The sequence below is a fragment of the Asterias amurensis genome, chromosome 18 (genome assembly GCF_032118995.1).
Source record: "Asterias amurensis chromosome 18, ASM3211899v1".
NCBI classification, from domain to species: domain Eukaryota; kingdom Metazoa; phylum Echinodermata; class Asteroidea; order Forcipulatida; family Asteriidae; genus Asterias; species Asterias amurensis.
This window is the reverse complement of record NC_092665.1, coordinates 2,813,052-2,834,762: the sequence shown is the minus strand read 5'-3', so window position 1 is coordinate 2,834,762 and position 21,711 is coordinate 2,813,052. Positions and strand designations below refer to the sequence as shown.

Sequence of the window (21,711 nt, the reverse complement as noted above, 5' to 3'; positions counted from 1 at the left end):
AGCGATGTGACAGTGTGTACGGTCGGGTCGTGCGGTTTGATTACACACGCCTAAGCACAGGGTGTACGGGTGGGTTTACAGCGGAGTCTTTTCGGAGTGAATAATGCGACTGCCTTGAGCAAGGCTAACTGTGTTCATGTTTTGTGCAAACTTGTATACATTTTGGACTTAATTCAGCGAGAAAATAGTGAAATGTTCAGACAAAATCAGCTGCATCTCGGGGGTTGGGGTGGATATTTTATGGTGTTTCATAGCAGTTTTCTCAAACTAGCCTATAACATCATTTCAGAGGCAAAGTGTTTCATAGAAAAAATTTGTAACTATGAACTTCATGTTCAGCAGGCCAGTGTCAGATTAAAATTTAACAAGTATGGTTTTTGGGTATTCTTATCAACATTATACAAAATAGTTTTGAATTCACCAATTATGTAATATTTTTTATTTATAATTCATTTATATTGGTTTGTGTGGTTATAACATGAAGTACTAGGTGGTATGTATACAGCTCCAGTTAGTATATTAGTACTGTGAGAGGAGTTAATGGTCTCAGTGTAGCAACATTTCCATTTCTGAGTTATTAATACACAGATCTTTACGAATTTTACATCATTTTTAATGTAAAGTGCAACTCCGTTACTGGATTTATATCGAAACGACTATTTACAAAGTATTTATAAGAAGACAAAATTAAATAATTTGTGAAGCATGAAACCACCTGTCTGGTCAAAGTACACACGCTGTTCCTGGCTTTAAGTGAAGACAAAATTAAAGAATTTGTGAAGTCTTTTCCCGCATGTTTTGGGTAAAAGTTGGTTGGTCAGCTTTTTTTGATTGAGTTATTGTTGAGTTTATGTCTTGCGCATCTAGCCACAGTTCATACATCGAAGCGCCCACGACGCGCCACTAGCCCCCTTCGCCCTCCACCCGCAGCCCCACCCCCTTTTCCCGGTCCACCTTGATAGAGGGCGCTTCATGATAATGAGTCACGTGGTCGTCAAAAGATGTGCTCGAGCTAGTGTAGCTAGCTGCTGCGGATGAGTTGTCTGTGCTGTGATTATCATCAGGATTTTACGAGTTCGATAGTTAGAGGTTTGTCACGCTGCACACTCCCCCAGATGTTTAATGCACTGTGAAGATACTTTGACACTCTGTCACCTGGTAATGTATTGACTTTTCATGTTTAAAACGGCACCTGTTTGTGTAAGATTTCCAGACAGACGACCACTACACTATTTTGGTGACTTCTTGGGGCGCCCTCTGTCGCCAAACACAAACTTCTGAAGCATCGATATGAGATGAAGAAAGCGAACTTAGCACACGCTATTATTTTTATCAATGGTTGAAATTCTGCAATTTATTATAAACAAAGGTTGGTTTATACCTCTTTCCTTTCACAAATCGATCAATGTAATTAATAATCAAATGGAAACGTTTCTCTTGAGACATTTAATGATTTTTTGCACTGAGAATAATTGTATCGTATTTTTGTAATTGTAATTTGTCTTGAATTTTAAATTTAATAACAAATGTTTCCAAAACAACGGAGCAGAATCTGACTCGAGGAGCTGAAAAATCTTGCTGAAAATTTTGGCCCATGGTCATAAATGATGATAAACACGATGCATGAAACCACCTGTCTGGTCAAAGTACACACGCTGTTCCTTGCTTTAAGTTTAAGCCCATGTATGGCTTAATTAATTAGTTCATTTAACAATGAATATGAAAACGGTGCCTTGTTGCAGTAAACAAAACAAAATATGCGGAAAATTGCATGCTTTATTTGAACTGTTTGAAAGACCACAATAAATCTGACACAAATGTGCTAATAAAACTAAAAGACATTATTAAAGACACTGGACACTGGACACTATTGGTAATTCAAAAAACTTACTTGGTAACAAGCAATGGAGAGCTGTTGATAGTATACATTGTTGAAACGGCTCCCTCTGGAAGTAACATAGCTTTCAAGAAATAAATAATTTTCCACAAATGTGTTTTTGAAACGTCAGATTTAGATTTTGAGGTCCCGAAATCAAGCATACTATGAAAGCACACAACTTTGTGTGACAAGGGTGTTTTTTCTTCCATTATTATCTCGCAATTCTGACGACCAATTGAGTTCAAATTTTCACAGGTTTGTTATTGTATGCACTATGTTGAAATACACCACCAAGTTGAAAAGACTGGTCTTTGACAATTACCAAAGGTGTCCAGTGTCTTTATTAAAGGTCCCATTAATAATAAGAATTATCCTTAATTTATCTTTTACAGAGGCGAGAGGGCTGTATTCTGATGAAGATTTTGCTTCTGTGAAGAAATATATGGATGAATCTGTTGCCGGAACTGGAATTCACTTTTCAATGGGTGACGATAGTTAAGGTATGATATTTTTTGACAGAGGGCAATCCAGTGTATAGTGAGCATCATAAAGTTGGGTTGATAATGTAGTAGCCACTACTGGTGCCTTTTTTTTACCTCTCCAGAGTGTTTGCAACTCCTGGGAAAATAGCGTTTTTGGGGGGTTAAAAATATGAAAACATTTGCAGGTAACTAACTTAGTAACCAAACATAATGCGGTATATGAAGTATCCACTGAAAAATCAAATTCAGCCGATTCAATTGCCCTGAATCCTAATCCTAATTTTAGTTAGGACGAGTAACCCGTCCTAACTTAGGATGGATTCAATGCGTCTTACTGCTATAGATACGGAACTGAACTCGTCTTAAGTCCTAAGATTAATCCTAAAGTTAGGAAGGGTTTGGTGAAATCGACAGCTGGCCTTTTAATGTCCATCCATAGAGTAAGTATGGTCTACCTAGCCCAGAGGTTCAACGAAAGTCCCAATTGAGACATAGGGGTGCTATGACTACACATTGCAGGAATTACGCGCAGGCCACAGAGGCCATCCATGGCCTTCGTTGCCCCTGGGCTTGGCCTTGGTGCCCCACCGAAAGTTTCCCATTGCCCTTTCAAAGATGAAATTCCAGGCCAGTAATGATAATTCATAGCCATAAACCTTTTAGAACAGTCATTAGTTATCTTCGGACATTATTGTAGTAAACAAATGTCCAGTTCTTAATGTTGTTGATAAAAACATGAATATTATTTGTCCTTGTTAAAGACAGTGGACACTATTGGTAATACTCAAAATAATTATTGGCATAAAACCTTTCTTGGAGACGAGTAATGGGGAGAGGTTGATGGTATAAAACATTGTGAGAGACGGCTCCCTCTGAAGTGCCATAGTTCTCAACCAACCGGAAATCAACCATCTAAACGCACACAACTTCATGTGACAATGTCAAGTGTTATTTTTCTTTCATTATTATCTCGCAACTTCGATGACCGATTGAGCTCAAATTTTCACAGGTTTGTTATTTTATGCATATATGTTGAGATACACCAACTGTGAAGGCTAGTCTTTGACAATTACCAATAGTGTCCACTGCCTTTAAAGACACTGGACACTATTGGTAGTTGTCAAAGACCAGTCTTCTCACTTGCTGTATCTCAACATTATGCATAAAACAGTCAAGCCTGTGAAAATTAAATTTTGTGCTCAATTGGTTGTTGAAGTTGCGTGATAATAATGAAAGAAATAACACCCTTGTCACACGAAGTTGTATGCTTTCAGATGCTTGATTTCAGGACCTCTTATTCTAAATCTAAGGTCTCGAAATCAAGTTCGTGGAAAATTACTTCTTTCTCGAAAACTACTACACTTCAGAGGGAGCCGTTTCTCACAATGTTTTATACTACCAACCCCTCCCCATTACTCATTACCAAGAAAGGATTTATGCTAATAATTATTTTGAGTACTTACCAATAGTGTCCACTGAAAAGTTGATTAAAGGATTCGGGTACTTTTTCAAAATGTCCACAGATTTACATTAAACTTACAGGGTTTGAAGATAATGATAGTGGAAAGCTTCCCTTCAAATATTACTAACTAAGGTTGTGTAGTTTTTGAGAAATGAGTAAAACAAGTCACAACCAAAACTATTTTAGCATGTAAAATCCCCTTAACCAGTTATGATACAATGTATTATACCAAAACCATAGCATAACTGGTTAATACGTTTTTACATGCTAAAACTGAGACGAAAATTATTACTTTTACTCATTTCTCAAAAACTGCAGCACCTCAGTAAGTAAAATTTCAAGGGAAGCTTTCTACTATCATAATCTTCAAACTGTGTAAGTTTAATGTAAATCTGTTGACATTGTGTTTTTTGTTAGGAAAAAGTACATACACCCTTTAAAGCCTATACCACATGAACCATGGAGGAAGAAATAGAAATGTTTTCTTCCTCCATGCATGAACATAAGTAAGTCCCCTTGTTAGGCTCAATAAAGTGTCCCTACTTTTTTTCTAAAGGAACAATATTGTGTCTGTTAATAACAAAATTCATAAACTGAGCTCTAATGTTACACACTAATTGATAGACAATAATTCTTAAATGCAAGTTCGATCGTTTCTTTTTATAGTCTGTTTTATTTCCCAATTTTTTCTATAAGCTATTTATAACAATATAAATCACCAACTTATTTGGCAGGATTTAAATAACATAACATGGTGACTTTAAAGTTGTTGTTTTTGTTTTTGTTAGAGATAACTTGGCTCGAATAGACAATATTTTAAGACAACATTTTAAGACACATTCTATTATTCAGTTAAATATTCTTTTAAGAGTGGAATAATATGTAGTTTATTATTGGTGCAGTATATATTGACCTTGCTGTTATATCAGCATTAAAATGCCATTTTTATAGTACTTTGACTTCTTCGTTGCAAACAATCAAGAGCTGTTACAAAGCAAAGTGAACCTTTGGTTATAGACTGTGCAAGTCTCGCGAGAAATTGAACTTCCGGGACCATTGTGGTCCCAACCTAATGGAGTTTTACGTTGGGGAGATTTTGTTCTGTCAATAATTTTAGTTTAACATAAGTTATGACTCTAAAAAGTGAATATGTTCTTGGGAATGTAAAAATAAGTGATTAAAAACAGAAAAGTAAAATCAATTTAACAAATTAACGAAGAAAACTAAAGAAAAAAACTTGACTTCCAGTTTCCGGTTTACTCTAAACAATTAAGAATATTACCCAATTGGAACCGTTCACGTTGAGATATAGGCCTAATATACACTGTACAACAAAACTAAAATATGAAAAATTCATTTCAAAAGGTGATACATTTTTTTTTTTTTTAATAAACAAAATATCTGGAATATCATGTAGTATTGACGGTTTTTATGCACCACCTCTAAGATATTGTACCAATGAGTACATTCATAGTTTTCAAGGAATGTGCTAGTCTAATTGTTTGATATTTTTAAAATCTCATGCAAAACAATGTAAGGGCCATGTCACCACATAAAATTTACAGGCAGTCAGTTCCAGGCAATCTCAAAAAAAAAAAAAAATCATACACAACTTTTTTTTTCTTCACTTGTCTTGGAGACAGTCCAGTGTGAAACACTAAAAATGTCTGTTGTGCTCATGGAGTGGTCATTTTGCTTGCAGCAGGGGTCGAAATTGCCACTAGCCCGCTTGCCTGGGACTACCAGATTTACAGCCGGGCTACTGATTTTTCCAGTTTGATAGCCCGACGGGCTAGTGGAAAAACAATGCAAAAATCATCATTACAAACAACAAAGAACTGTGCTATGGTGTATTATAAAGTTTGAGCCGTGACGCGAGACATAATGTGTCTTTCGGGCAACCAAAATCTCATCAGGGCTACTAAAAATTATTGGTTACTAGCCCTGCTGACTACCATGAAAATACACTTAATTTCGACCCCTGTTGCAGTGATATTGTTTTCCTCCAAGCTGCCTGTATAAATTGGTCCAGTGTGACATGGCTTTTAGAGTTATAACATTAGGAAGACTATTATTTTCAATCCACTACCATAAAACAATGTACAGTACAAAAATACAGTTTAAGCTTTAAGGAATGACTAGAGTTGAATTTGCTTAAAAATATGGAAAATATTCATAAATAACATTTTTAGTTTAGAAACATTTAAAAGTTTGAAAAATTGAGATGTTTTCCCTGTTTCATCCGTTACGTAATTTGTAGGCTATCATACAAAATTAAATTGGATCGTCAGTAATATATTATTGTTGAATAAACGTTTTTATGTTTGTATATTTACAAATTTTCTGACAGATATTGTCTGCTTTCTTATCTATCAAACATACTTTTCAGTCCTGGATTAATATTGGGGCCAATCAGGCCTACATAGGCCTTGATGCCCCTCAATTTTTTTTATATATAGATTTTCCAGTGGCAGTGCACTTTTCCAATATAAAGATGGGCTTGCTCTCTAAAACACTTAATTTCTTCCTGAATTTTGAGGTTAAAACTCCCAATTCAGGTTGTTATATTTTACCCTCTACAGAGTTCATGATAAATACTTATAAATAAACACAAAAATCATAAATGTTTCTTTTGTTTGAGCACACATAAAATAAAATTTTGTTATACATCAAAATTTAGCACTGATACCTATTGGTGTAGCCATGTAGGAAATATAGGGCAAAGCAGTGTTGCTGTTAAGTTCACTTTCGTAAGGGAAATTTATATATTTACAGGACTGTTCAAAGGGTTGATATGCATCAACCAGTAGCTTTTTCTTCAATTGGCCCCTGTGTTGCAGGTGAGCAGTTTTCTCCAAGATGTAAATAAAAAAATGGCACATCACCAAGCTTTCTGTGGCACCAGCCGTGTTTAAGAAGTTACAGCAAAGAATTTTAAAACCCCTCTGTCAACTTCCCCACCCACCTTTTTCAAGTTATTGCATTTCAGAGTTCAAGTGCAATCACTACAGAGTCAACATAGTGAACACCATGATCACAGAGCACACACAATCAGAATTTGTAAAGACCCTTAAGGCCCGGTCCAACTGCAGCGATAACGAGAAAGATAACGATCATGACGCAAAGAGAACGCGTTCTATTGATTGAATTGCTCCACGCTTGGCGTCGTTATCGTTATTGCAGTGGGACCGGGCCTTTAGGCGGCACCTGAACCCCATACCGTAAAAGCCTCAAATTTTTGCTTATTGAATTCTCATAAATGGATAATAATAGAGAAATGCATGAATGGAAGTAGAAAATGGAATTTTGAAAACTAATCTCATCTTGCTTCTGTTGCCTTCTCCAACAGAGCTGCCGTTGTAATTCCACCCAGAATGTCCAGTTGCGATATTGTCACTCCAAGCTGATTGGTCGCCCAGTTCACCATCTCCAGGGCAACCAATGAATCCACACCGTAGTTCACCATCGGCTGGCTGACGTCGATTGCATCATCTGACATACACAGGAGGTCGGCCATCTTGGATTTGATGCTGGTCTCTAAGTCTGCGATGTCCATGCTGCTAGCATCGCTGGCTGATGATTTGTTGCTGAGTGCGGCCAAATGGTGGAACTTGAGCATAGATTTATAGCAGAACTGCTGAGTCGCTCCCCATTCCTAGTGAAGGTAAACAAAAATAGAAAGAAACATATTATAGATCTTGTTGTTACAGCTTCCTGAAGGTAAACAACAACAAAATAAAAAAATAATATAGATCTTGTTGTTTAAAAATCAAGAGCAGTAGTCTTGGTTGCAAGATGCTGCTAGAGGGTTGTGTCAGTTGTAAACAAAATCACAGAGGGTGCGAAAAAATGCCGTCTGTGAGCATCGTTTTTTTCCTCAACTAATACAACAGTAGCATCTTGGAACTAAGATTAAGTAACGATGAAACGTACCTCTTTTCTTACAACAAACAAATACTTAAAACTCCACTTCTTTCTCTCACATGGTAGGCTATAGAGTGAATTATCTAGAAAAAATGTATTTCATACACTAAGTGGTTCTCACATTATTTTCAAATGCTTCAGAGGTTCCCTAAATTTTTCATATTCAGCTTTCGAGGCAGATATAATGTACATGTCATTGTAGTTGGTACTTTGTAGGTTGGATTGATTGATTGATTGATTGATTGATTGATTGATTGATTGATTGATTGATTGATTGACTTTTTTGTAGAACAAGTCCTTATGAATCTAAACGGTATTTCAATAGACATACCTGATTGGCTAGGCAGACTGTTGGGAGGTCGCCACGTGACAGCAGTTGACCAAGTACTTGAAGGAACTCATCTACATACAGCTGGTGGTTTCCCTTCATAGCTAGAACCTTGACAGTTTGACCTTTGTCCTCCAGATACCCTGCCCCTTTAACAGGTGCCAGTTGCACAGAGAGAGCTGGTAGTCCATCTATGTGTCTTTTCTCGGCTAGAGCATCGAGGTATGCATTAGCAGCACAGTAGCATGGCTGTGCCGGATGTCCCCAAGTAGTAGAGATTGAGGAAAGCATGAAGAAGACATCAAGTTGATCATCCTTGGTCAGATCATGGAGGATTTTGGCTCCAGTTGCCTTGGCACCCAGGATTCTGTTCATCTGATCGGCCGTGATTTCCGGAAGGTTCTCCTCCTCGATGACGCCTGCCAGATGAAAGACACCTTTGATTGCGGGGATACGTTTATCGTCACGAAGGTTCTCTAACATCTTGTTCACACTCTGTCTGTTTGAGATGTCTAGTGAGTACTCCTTCAGGTTGACTTTGTTGCGTTTGAGGTAGCTCACGGTCCTCTTGGCAGCGGCTGTTTTTGCCCCTTTCCTGGAGACGAGAACGATGTGCTTGGCCCCGTTTTGGCACAACCATCTTGAAAGAGCTTGACCAATTCCTCCAAATCCACCAGTGACTATGTACGTTGCGTTTGATTTGAACTGACTGAGAGGAAGTTTAATCTCAGCCGGCTGGAAACCCTCTGGCACCTCAAAGACGATCTTGCCAATGTGAGCTCCCTTTGACATCATACGGAAGGTCTCCTTCAAGTTGCCGAGGGGTTGTACGGTAGTTGGAATCGGCTTCAGCTTGTTGTTGTCAAACAGTTTAACAACCTTTCTCATTATACCTTGCACCGTGGCTGGTCGTTGTCGCATCAGGACATCAACTTGGCAGGAATTGAATGATTTGTTCTCCAAGAAGAAACCCATGGGGATGTTGGAGCTCTGCAAGATGTCACGTTTACCAATCTCACAAAACCGTCCGCCTTGCCCCAGAAGTGAGATACCTGTTTGAAGGAGCTTTCCAGAGAGCGAGTTCAGAATGACATCTACTCCTCGGCCATTGGTCCATTCCATGACATCATCATGAAAGCGGTCAGTACGTGAATCACTGACCATCTCAATGCCAACATGTTTCCTCAAGTAGCTCCTCTTCTCCTCTGTACCAGCGGTGCAGATGATCTTGGCACCAATCATCTGTGCAATCTGAATGGCTGCAAGTCCGACTCCTCCACAGGCAGAATGAATAAGAACTGTCTCATCTTTCTTCAAGTTGGCTCTTTCAATCAGGCTAAGGTATGCCGTCACGAAAACTACTCCGATGCTAGAACTTTCAAGGAAGTCAAGATTATCCGGCTTGTGGACAGTGAGTTTAGCATCACAGATTGCATGAGAGGCAAAGCAGCTTTTCCCAAATGCTATCACCTCATCACCAATCCTAAGACCAGATACCCTTGAACCAATCTCAACCACAACACCTGAACACTCAATACCGAATGAGGGATGTGTGTCATTCTCCAATCCTTCAAGAAGCCCCAACGCCATCATGACATCTTTGAAGTTGAGCGGTGCAGCTTTCACCTTGATCTTCACATGACCTGAAGGAACTTCAATCTCCTGAACATCATGGAATGCCAGGTCATCAATGGATGCTCCTTTGCCTGCTTTACCTTTTAGATCCTGCTCAACTCGCCACTTTTTGGAGTCGATGCTTTTGATGTTGTTCAAATCTTGGTGAACAACACGGGGGACGTACCTCCCCTTACGCAGGACAATCTCACGCTCAGCGAGGCTGCTGTCGTCCATCAGTTTCAGTAGTTCTTGGACATTTTCAGCAAGTGAGTTCTCGGGGTCGAAATCTACAGAACAAATTGACATCCCTGGGATCTGGTTACTGACAGCTCGAGTCAACCCAACGGTCAGAGAACCACTTGGCTTAGTGCAGTCCATGTTTGCACCTTTCGTCAAGATCCACACCCGTTTGACTGCTTCTGGATAGGACTCCACTGCCTGAAAGAGTCTCAGGAGCGCAACAGCCTTGGAATCTTCATCACTGTAGATGTAGATCACCTCCATCGGAGAGTCGGAGTGTTCACTGAAAAGACGGTCCAGTGACTTGGATTCAGAAAAGGTACTTATGTGAACCTCACCATGATAGAAAGGGAGAAACTCTGATGAGAACCTGTTGCTTTCATCTCGAACAATTATCATCTTGTCTTGCTTGATGACCTCCCTCAGGCAATCCCGTTCTGAAAGTGATGACTTCCGCCCAGCAAAAACGCAGTGGAAGAATTCATTCGATGAAGATGCAGATTGAATGTCTTTGAGGCCAACTTGAGTCATTGTGTCTAACCAGCCCTGTCGATCCATCCAGCAACGCTCCTTACGGAAGTCATCAAATGCCCAGCAGACATCCAAAGCTCCGAACCACAGCTCAGTCAGGTAGTGCGTGTTAGTACCCTCAATGATAAACATCAGGCCATCTGGGCTCACCAAGTTACTCATGTAAGCTGTGCTGCGTTGTACGTTCACTGCTGCATGCAAAGTGTCCAGACAGACTATCACGTCAAAGCTCCCTGGAACAAACCCTTGTTCGTCAATGTCGCTTTCAATATCTATCTGCTTGTATTGGATGAAGGGAAACTCCTTCAAATTTTCTTGAGCCTGCTGGAAGAAAGTTGCAGTCACGTCTGTGAAAACATACTCCATTCGCTTCTCTTCTCCCAAGTCTTTAAGTTGGTCGGCAATGAAGCGTGTCAATCCTCCAATACGAGCACCGAGTTCCAGAACTCGAACAACCTTCTTGTGTTTAGCAGCTTCCCTGATAGCACTGACAACTGCTTCTGCCCCAGCTTTGTAGTACAGCCTAGTACTTAGTGAGTCGTAGAAGTACCTGTCAAGACCTTCTGCACAGAACATGATAGGAACTGCAGTTTGTGGGTCCCGTAGTGTGTCAGGAAGAACATCTCCAAGGCTCTTGATCAGACTGACCTCAGAGTCAAGCTCAGGAACATGTTCAAGAATCTTGTCCAAGACTGATGGAATGTCGTTGAATGGGATGGATTTGCTGGATTTGCTCTCGGCGATGGTCTGGAACCGATCCATGTACTTGGTGTAACTCTTCCCCTGAGCACGCTCTTCAAGAGGGACTGTCTCGATTGCATGTCGGATGTAGGAGACACAGACACCTTCAATATCATCAAGTACGTCTTCAGCTCGGTTAATGGCATTCAACTCATCCCCATATTTCTCACGAAGATTGCTCTCCTTGAAGACTTCGGTAACAACTGATGTCGGCAAGGTGTTAGCTGAGACTGGTTGCCACTGTGTTGTGTAGATACATGACTCGATAGGAACATCGGACTGATTGCCATTGAAGTTTTGTGCTTGGAATCCCTTTACAGAAGCAAGACATTCACCATTCTCAGTTGCAATAGTGATATCTGCTGAGAGGAGCATGCTGTCACAGTCGATGATTCTAGTGTAGGCCAGAAGCTTCTCACCAGATGGAATAGACTCTGCAGACATCTCAAGTGAATCGATATGTACTGGGAGGTACATAGCGCTGCTTGAACCTACTGCAGAAAGAACAAGCTGGAATGTAGCATCAAGATGGGCTATTTGTATTCTCTGCTTGTTGTCTGGAACTGGATGAAGGATAGCTAGTGCCTCACCATCACCCAGAAACATCTTTTCCACCATCTGGAAAGCGGGTCCGTAGCTGAGGCCGACATCTTGAAGGCGCTCATAAAAGACCTCACTGGTGACCTCAGTTGAGCATCTCTCTGTGATTTTCTCAAGTGGAAGACAATTGTCCTTCTCTTTGGAGCTGGTGCTGGTCTGAGCATTGCTGTGCTCATTGCCTTCACTTGTTACGTGCATCACTGCTCCATCTTTCTCCAATCCGAGCTTGAGAGTGCACTTCTTTGAGTCAGATTCTTCAGGCCATGGTAGAACACGGATGAAGTTGATGTTCTTCAAAGCCGGTGTCTCTGTCTCAGAAAATGTCATCTGAATCATGTGTTCGATGTAGCCGGCTCCTGGAAAGACAACCCGGTTTCCAACTACGTGGTCGGCTAAGAAGGGGAACATCTCCAAAGTAAGGTTGCCACTCTGTCCCTTGAATGTCCGGTCATCTAACCCAAGACGACGTTTCTGCCTCTCTTCAGTTTCCAGCCAGAAGGATTGGTGTTGCCATGGATATGTAGGAACTGGTGCCCATTCTGCTGTTTCGTGAGTTAAGCAGGACCAGTCGAGAGCAACTCCACTAGTGTAGAGAGTACCAATGGCACGCTGGATGCTGTGAAGGTCATCTTTGTCTCTCAAGCTTGAGTTGATGGTGGTAGGTGGGTGTTTTGGGTCCAAGCCACGGGCGATCTGTTTGACTGAAGACAGAAGTGTGTTTGATGCAGCGATCTCCAGGAACACATCAGCTTTCGTCTCTTGGAGAATTGCTTCGATAGCAGGCTGGAAAAGAACGGCGTTTCGGATGTTGCTCCACCAGTATTCTGTTCCAAAGCTTGCATCATAGTATTCACCTGTCACTGTAGAGTAGAAAGGAACAGTTCTCTTGCCAACCGCACTTTTAACCACACCTTCCATTGCTGTTGAAAAGGGCTCTTTGATTGGGTCCATCTCAGGAGTATGGAAGGCACAGGTTACTCTAAGTTGCTTAGCCTTTCCTGGGTTTTGCTCCACCACGGTAGCTACAACTTCACAATTGCCTGCGAGGGTAATTGCACCGGGTGCGTTGACTGCAGCGATGTAGAGATTCTCATGCTCCAGACACATTTTCTCAGCTTGCTCTCTTGTAGCTCGTAGTGCAGCCATTCTTCCTGTACCTTCCTGCTTGGCTTGTGCATGGCTACGGTGATAAATAACAGCCACAGCTTCCTCTAGTGTCAGACCACCACAGGCATATGCTGCAGAAATCTCACCAAGACTGTGTCCAACAACAACATCGGGTTGAACTCCCCAGTGCTGCCACTGGTGAAAGAGTGCCACCTGGATGAACATTATGGCTGGCTGGATGACCTCAACTTGACCCAAGGCTTCTTCCACGGAGGTATAGGGTGACGAGTCTGTGATACTGCCTTCTTCATTGAACAAGCCGCAGTATTCCAGCAGAGACCAACCAGACATCCTTTGGAAGATTTTGTCGCAGGAATCGATGGTCTCTCTGAATACACTCTCGGAGCTGTACAACTTGCGGCCCATATCTACCCACTGCTGTCCCTGTCCTGGAAACACGAAACAGACCTTTGGTTTTCCCTGAGGGGCTGTTCCAGTCACAGCAGCTTCAGATCCAGCACCTTCAAGAAATCCCTCCAGAGTCTGTCTGCAAGAGGAGCTTGAATTAGCAATGATGGCCATACGGTATGGGTGGTGCTCCCTTCGTGTTGCTTGCCAAGATGCTACATGAAGAGCATCAGTGTCACAGTTGAAGTCTAGCCACTTCTTGATGAGGTCTTTTAGGGCATCACCAGATTTAGCTGACAACGGCAGAACAATTGGTCTTCCAGCATTTTTGTCGTCTCCAAACTTCCAGCCAGCCGTCTCTGTAACTATGGCGTTTGTGGTCGGTTTTGGAGCATTCTGAAATATCATGTGAGCAACTGCTCCTGCGAAACCAAAGCTGTTCAGTCCAATGGTGTACTTGTCAGTATCAGTCTCATCGTTGGTGCTCTGCATTGGCTCCAGGGTCGTCTGAACTTTCAGATTAAGTTCTTGCAGATCAATATTTGGGTTTGGTTCGTTGTAGTTAATAGTGGGGACCAGCATCTTCTTCTCAAGCATGAGGGCTACTTTTATGGCAGCAGTGATACCAGCAGCACATTCACTGTGGCCAAAGTTACTCTTGACAGATCCTATCTTGACTGGGTTGTCCTTCAGGTGACCAAATGTGCGACCGATGGCTCCAGCTTCAATGGGATCCCCGACTGGAGTTCCTGTGCCATGTGCTTCTACATACTGGACGGAGGACAATGGGACTCCACAGCGTTCATAGGCATTTTTCATTACCATCTCCTGGGCAGGTGCGGAGGGCATTGTAAGACTCTTGCTGAAGCCGTTTGCTGCAATTGCACTCCCCCTGATGACGGCGTACACGTGGTCATTCTCAGCTAGAGCTGCGTCAAGTGGCTTCAGAATGAATGCCCCAAATCCCTCACTTCGGACGTATCCCTTGGCCGTATCGGAGAACGGGCAACACTTTCCCTCTGGAGAGAGGACACCAAGAGCGCTGAAACCCACAGTTACCTCGGGGAGGAGGAGCGTGTTGCAGCCTCCTGCGACAGCTGAGGTGCATTCGCCATCCCAGATGGCGTTACAGGCTACGTGCATGGCTGTCATGGATGAGGCACAGGCAGTGTCCACTACGTAGGAGGGTCCACGAAGGTCAAAGGCGTAGGAGATACGGTTGGCCACTGCAGAATGGCCAACACCTGTGTGGGTGTAGGGGTTGATGAGAGATGTCTCCATGATCATGATAGGGTAGTCCATCATCCCCACCCCGATGTAGACGCCACAGGTTTCGCCCAGCGTGCTTGGGATGATACCAGCATCCTCGAACGCCTCATAGGTGACCTCAAGTATATGACGCTGTTGAGGGTCCATGGAGCTAGCCTCACGAGGTGATATCTTGAAGAAGGTGTTGTCGAACTTGTCAATGTCTTTGATGAACCCACAGCGTTTTGTGACCATCTTGCTGTGGTTGGTTTGATCGGGATCGTGGAAGGACTCGAGGGACCATCTGTCGGAAGGCACCTCACTGATCATGTCTTCACCTTGAACGACGGCATCCCAGAATGCCTTCGGAGAGTCCACTCCACCAGGCATGCGGCAGCCTGTAATACAAGAAATTAAAAAAAAACAACTTCATGTTATTTCAAAAATTCTGGGAGAAAAGTGCAACATTGATATTCTTTATACAAAAGGGAATCTCTCTAAAATCCTTGATGACGTTATCAAAAATTTTAAACATCGGAGAGTCATTTTAAAACTATGAGTGTGTCACATATACCCAAGAGAAAATAAAGTTTTACATCATAGGAGAAAGGTGTTAAAAATAACACCAACGTAATTGTTGGTGTCAATTTCAATGCCGCGGGTTTTGCAGTGAAGCAACTTTCCTTCTATTCATTCCTATTTGCAAGCAGTGTGAATATTAAACATCTTCATAGAAAAAAAACAAGTTTTCGGATGTACCACATCCTATTCATCTGAGTGTAAAAGTTTATGAAATCTATTCCCTTGTTTTTATTAGGAAATACGATCAAGTGAGGTCTGCGGTGACACCATACGCTTAACCAGGAACCAAGCTACCCTACCACGGACACAGGAAAACAGCGCGATGGATCACAAATGCACTAGAGTGAGTAATATACCTTTCGCAGAGTGTTTTTTTAGGGTTCGGAAGCGTGACGCTGCCACATAAAATCTTATGATGTACGTACACAATAACTTATTGTGTACGTGCACAATAACTTATAGTGTACGTACACAACAAGTTAAGTTTGGATTTATTGTGTACGTTCAAGATTATTGTCTTAAATACATGTGGCAGCAATACGCTTCTGTATTATAGTTTGTCCGTTTTCCTTTTAAAGTGCAGCCTTCAAATCATTATGTGTTTATTTTTGAGAATTAAATGAACTATTAATTGTACTAAAAAACACAATGATTCATTATTGTTACCTATAATTGTTTAAGAAAGAAGCGCTGTAAACTAATCTAAATTAATCGTAAGCTTCAAGTGTACCATCAACAGGTTATATGTTTGGTGTTACGGATAACTGCATTTAGTTTTGTTGTGGCACATTTTGCAATCTGATAACAGTGCTTTTAATCTTCGTTACAAATTTTGATAATGTGGGATAACGAACATGAAAGAGTTAAGAGTTTTCTTACCAATTCCAACAACTGCTATTGGGATCTTGGCTGCACGAGACGGCTGTTGTGTGTTTGCTTGTTTGCTGTTCATCTTGCTGATGTGAAGTTACTATGACGACGAAAACGATGACGTACGATGCTGAGTTGACAGTGCTCAATAAATAATGGTGTGAAATAAATAGTTTCTCTGTAACAGAAAAAGAAGAAGGAAAAACAGGTTGTTAGATTTTTTGAAATATGAAAATAACCTCTTTCATGAGACTAAGTGGTGATGGAGCTTTGCATGGTGTGAAAATCTCCTTTGGATGAGTGCTGCGTGTGAGTCTTGTAGTTTTAAACAGTACACTCTGCCCGTCTTCAGGAGAAAGCTGGACTGCTGATGGTGGTGCAACTTAAAGCCATTGGACACTTTCGGTACAGAAAAAAAATGCTTTACTTTTTGACAAAACATTAAAACAATATCAATTCTCGATATCGAGAATTACGGATTTATTTTAAACACATGTCATGACACGGCGAAACGTGCGGAAATAAGGGTGTGATTTCCCGTTATTTTCTCCCGACTCCGATGACCGATTGAGCCTAAATTTTCACAGGTTTAAGTGTGGGCCTTCGACTATTACCGAAAGTGTCCAATGGCTTTAAACGATTTGAGTCATGGTTGTACCCGCAAAATTACTACTTATCCATAGTTAATTCTTATCTTTGCAAGACTGTTGTAAAGGTTTCTCATAGACAAAAACAAATTTGAATTAACACTCGAGAATCATAGACCCACACGGAAAATATAAAGTGAGTTAGATTATTTTCCATGCCCGCAAAGTTGCTAAAGAAAGATAAAAACTGCCGCTTCCGCACGGAAAATCAAAGCGAGTTATGCCTAGAATGCCAAACTAAACACACCTCACGTGGTCCCAATACAAGTAGCGAACGGACGAAGTGTAGAACTCGCGCCACATCAAACAAAACTGACAGTCGAGGAAGATTCATGGGTTTATATACTCTTTTTGTTTCCTTAAATAAAAACTGAAAAAGAAGCTGGAAAAACCAGAACTGACTTCTGAAAGTGATTTTGTTTCCTCGTTCAGGAAAGTTGCGCCACCCGACCGGAAGTTAAAACACATTAATTTAATTCGAAAGCATGTGTTAGTTTCTCAATATTTCTCATGATGTCATGCCTTAACTTGTGTAGAATGGTCGTCACTTGCTGGAACAAATATTGTGGATTTGGTCTATCAATTTGGAAACGCAGTTTAGGGAAATTTCATGCTCAGAATAACCTTTGATAAAACATGAACTGAAAAAAACATTGCTCTTTTTGGTTTTATAAGTATTTATTAGTTTGATCGCTAGCGAGACCAGCATGCACCATATTCAACAGTTAAAGCGCTTGCGCACGCAATGGGTATTTGCGAAAATGTCTATGTAAGCATGCTTACAATGCATGATGTAAGTCGGCCCTTGTACTGAAAAGTGTCTAGGGCTTAAATATCACGCCTGAATTTTTACGTTTTTGCTGTATTCGTTTGTCATTTGGCAGCCGGTGTGTGGATGGGGGAAAACGTTCTCTGAGATTGAGCAAGCACGAGATAAACTTATATTTTTGTTACAGATGTTATTCGTCATCAATGTAGGCATACAATGTACGTAGTACAGCTTTCATTTTCTTAACTGTATTGCTTTAATAAACAAAAAGAAAGCAGTTGCGAAATGATGTGACTTGAAAGCCAACACTTCCGGCTTAGTGCCTGACGTGTGTGCTTACCTTTTTAGGGGATTCTGTTTTTGTTTTGTGTGTCATATTACTATGAGTTTCGTTCTGTCTTTTAAAATTATTTTGTTTTGTTCTATACAACTTAAGTTCCATATGGAGGTGTCGGAACAAACCTAGTCCCCCTCTTGTGCTTCACGATACACTGAATAAAACTCGGAGAGAATTTCTAATCACAATTTCGTTTGCCGACAAGGGTGGGGGAGGGGAGACAGAAAAAAAAGCGTGCCGATTGGTCCCTTTGTCTTGCATTGTAACTGAGGCAAACAAACTTCACCCGTAAATTAAAAAGTTTATTATACTATACAGCAGCGCCTGCTAGTACATTGTCTAATGGTTTATTGATCCATGGTCTAAATTGCTACGCTAGGCTAAGTAAGTCACCGGTGAGGGCGCAGCATCCACTTGGCAACTGTGTTTTATCATAAGATAAACAACAGGCAACAATTGAGTGCAGTGTGGATAAAAATCATACCCGTTGCTTTAGAGGACTAAAACTTTTAGCAGACAACGCAGAAGACAAACCAACAGAACAAAATCACCCTATTCCTTTAACAAAAAAAGTTATTATCTGAGTAGTATGAGGGCTTCCTTCATGGTTTAAGGAGTTGCTCAAGTTTTTAAATTCTCGTTTAATTGTCTTATTTCTTGCTGTTTAAAGACATGGACACTATTGGTAATTGTCAAAGACCAGTCACCCCACTTGGTGTATCTCAACATACGCATAAAATAACAAACCTAGGTGAAAATTTGAGCTCATTTAGTCGTCGAAGTTGCGAGATAATTATGAAAGAAAAAAAAAACACCCCTGTAACACAAAGTTGTGTGCTTTTAGATGCTTGATTTCGAGACCTCAAATTCTAAATTTGAGGTCTCGAAATCAAATTCGTGGAAAATCACTTCTTTCTCGAAAACTACATCACTTCAGACGGAGCCGTTTCTCACAATGTTGTATACTATTCTCTCCCTACTGCTAGTTACCAAGTAAGGTTTTATGCCAATAATTACTTTGTGTAATTACCAACAGTGTCCACTGCCTTTTGATGAAAGGAGTGATTGCCCAAAGTTAATGTTTTCTTTAGGGATGATCCTCGATTGCAAATACCCCGATACAAAACACTGAATAATAAATCTTTGATATTTGAGGAGACGACGATCAGACTGGTGTAGTCATTTTGATCAAAACTTTGATCCATGTTTTTGTATACATACTTCTCTCGACACCGTTTATTTGTTTTACGTAACTGCACTTAACTGGCTGATTAAGGGTGCCCTTCCCGTTTGCAACAAGGAACCCCACTAAGAAAAGCACAGGGGAAATATGTGCAAGGTCACAAAAAGACCAACTGGACGGGTTTAAAAAACCCCACACAACATGACAAGGTGGCACCACACAACAGGAACAAGGTTATGAATAAGGTATTTTATTCGCAAGTGATCAAATGAATTATTATGATGCAACATCGATGACTACGTTAAAGACATGCAGTGGACACTATTGGTAATTACTCAAAATAATTATCATAAAACCTTTCTTGATTACGAGTAATGGGGAGAGGTTGGTAGTATAAAATATTGAGAGAAACGGCTCCCTCTGAAGTGACGTAGTTTTCGAGAAAGAAGTAATTTTCCACGAATTTGATTTCGATTAGAATTTGAGTTCTCGAAATCAAGCATCTGAACACACACAACTTCGTGCGACAAGGGTGTTTTTTCTTTCATTGTTATCTCGCAACTTCGACGACCGATTGAGCTCAAATTTTTACAGGTTTGGTTTTTTTTGCACATGTTGAGATACACCAACTGTGAAGACTAGTCTTTGACAATTACCAAAAGTGTCTAGTGTCTTCAACAAAAACGAATGTCTTCAATCTATAGGGACTAGCTGATGGGTGCATGGGGTGTAGACCACATAACCAATGACGTCACTGATCTTAGATAGAATAGTTTTGCTGTTGTGTTTTAATCAAGTTGTCACAATCTGTGATAATGACACCGTGAATCACATTTTTAATTGTATAGTTTTTATATCCTTGAACATGGATATACATTTGTTATATTGACTTTTTTTTATGGATATTTAATTTCTAGGGCAATCATTAAAACAAGTATAGTTAAAACAGCAAAATCGTAAAAATGAAACTTCATATACAATAAATGCCATGTATACACAGAAATAATTCACATTTGTTTTAACTGTGCAGAGGTTGACTTAACTAGAAATATATAAAATACATTAAATACAAGAATTATATAAAATAAGCGCATATGGACTCGGTCAAACATGGAGAAAATCAATTTACAAAAAGACACATGACAAGGCCTGGAAGGTAGTCCCGGGCAAGACACTGGACACTCTTGGTAATTGTCAAAGACCAGTCTTCTCACTTGGTGTATCTCAACATATGCATAAAATAACAAACCTGTGAAAATTTGGACCCAATTGGTTGTCGAAGTTGCAAGAGAAGGATGAAAGGCTATGCTAACAATTATTTTGAGTGACTCCCAATAATGTCTATGTGCCTTTAAGGAACAAATTAACATTGTATATACATAAAATGAAACCAAATAATAACAAAATAAACACTTACATGATTGCCGACTTGCTCTCTTTCGTCTTGCCACCAATAACGAAGTGTTTCTTCCGCACTAGTGATCTTCTGATTGTCTTACAAACTTTTAATTCTCTGGTTGCAATTTCAGCTTCTTTTATCCCCATATGCAAATGAGAACCTGTGACTAAACAGGTTCCACAAAGTCAGCCAATCAAAGCGGATCCCCAGAACACCGATTGTGAGTTTAGCCAATGAGCGATGGGTATATCCCTGAGTGGCAATTTGCGTAGGATTTCGTCATCAATCGGGCTGTCTGTCAGGACGAACTTGACAAGGCTCATGCGTGGGGCTCTCTGCGATTACACAAGTAGAGGGGTTTTCCCCCAATATTATACCACGCAGTGATAAGCAAAATCACGGATGTGTGCTAATTCCAAAGTTTGCTGTCCGAGTTCAAACAGCTCAAGTTACCGCGTGGACACCTCTGGGGTTACAGTAAACTTGAAAGCTTAAAGGGCATTTTCGTATACAAATATCATATAAGTTTGGCCATGAAACTTTTCAGCTGATCAGCTGATTTACTCTTTCTTTTCAAAACAGTGCCATAGAAAATTGTGATACTATACAAAAGTAATAAAAGTGTGAGCGGCCATTTTCTTTTTCTTTTTTTGCAATTAGAAAATCTGTTTTTATGCGACCGTGCTGGGGTATCAATCTGCCAGAGAAATGTCCGCCTCTACTCTGCTAAAGGCAGGATACCTTTGGGAATTGTCATCAGTGGTGATATTGTTAGAAGCAAGTTTTCACAGGTTTGCTATGCATCAGTGAGTATAGTGTGCGGCGTATATCAGGCGCGGATCCAGGATTTTATTTTATTCGGGGGCACAACTTTGTAGTCATAATACTTTGGTAAAAGAAATTTCAGGGGTGGGGTCCAGGGGCCGGCCGTACGGCCCCTGGTGGGGTCCAGGGGCGAAGCCCCGGCGGGGGTCCAGGGGGAGAAGCCCCCGGGAGCTCTGAGCGTTTGGAGGTTTTTTTTCTCGAAAAATCAAGCCTCCGTGTGCCTAAATACAGAGTTCAAGAAACACTTTCATTTTAGAACTCCTAGAAAGTTTTAATCGCACACCTTTCTTGAGTCTTTCAGTGAAATGCTTCTCCCTCTTGTTGACAATAAACTGAATTTACGCTGTACATCGTCGGCAAGCGTTTTTCTTATAAGAGTATTAATAATAGGCCTATACTACTGACGTTAACTTCTGGGCGATGAAATATGTACATGTACTTTATGTATAGGATAATGCCCGAGGTGCGCGCCATTCGTACCCACGAATGGCGCGTTCACCGAGGGCATTATGCGACTTAACCAACACCTGTG

The 21,711-nt window shown here is 40.8% G+C and overlaps 1 protein-coding gene and 1 long non-coding RNA gene across 2 annotated transcripts; one reads left to right on the top strand and one right to left on the bottom strand.

Moving 5' to 3' along the window:
- Positions 1-1,009: 1,009 nt before the first annotated feature.
- On the top strand, positions 1,010-7,312 carry LOC139950613 (uncharacterized). The gene is made up of 3 exons (XR_011787679.1): positions 1,010-1,158; positions 2,272-2,379; positions 7,173-7,312. It is a non-coding gene; the product is annotated as an uncharacterized lncRNA (long non-coding RNA).
- Positions 4,469-20,473, bottom strand: LOC139950609 (probable polyketide synthase 1). Its single transcript, XM_071949367.1, has 4 exons — positions 20,373-20,473; positions 16,029-16,197; positions 8,079-14,965; positions 4,469-7,478 (listed from the first exon to the last, which is right to left on the bottom strand). The coding sequence occupies exons 2-4, from the start codon at positions 16,099-16,101 to the stop codon at positions 7,143-7,145; spliced, it is 7,296 nt and encodes a 2,431-aa protein (XP_071805468.1). The 5' UTR covers positions 16,102-16,197; positions 20,373-20,473; the 3' UTR covers positions 4,469-7,142.
- Positions 20,474-21,711: the final 1,238 nt, after the last annotated feature.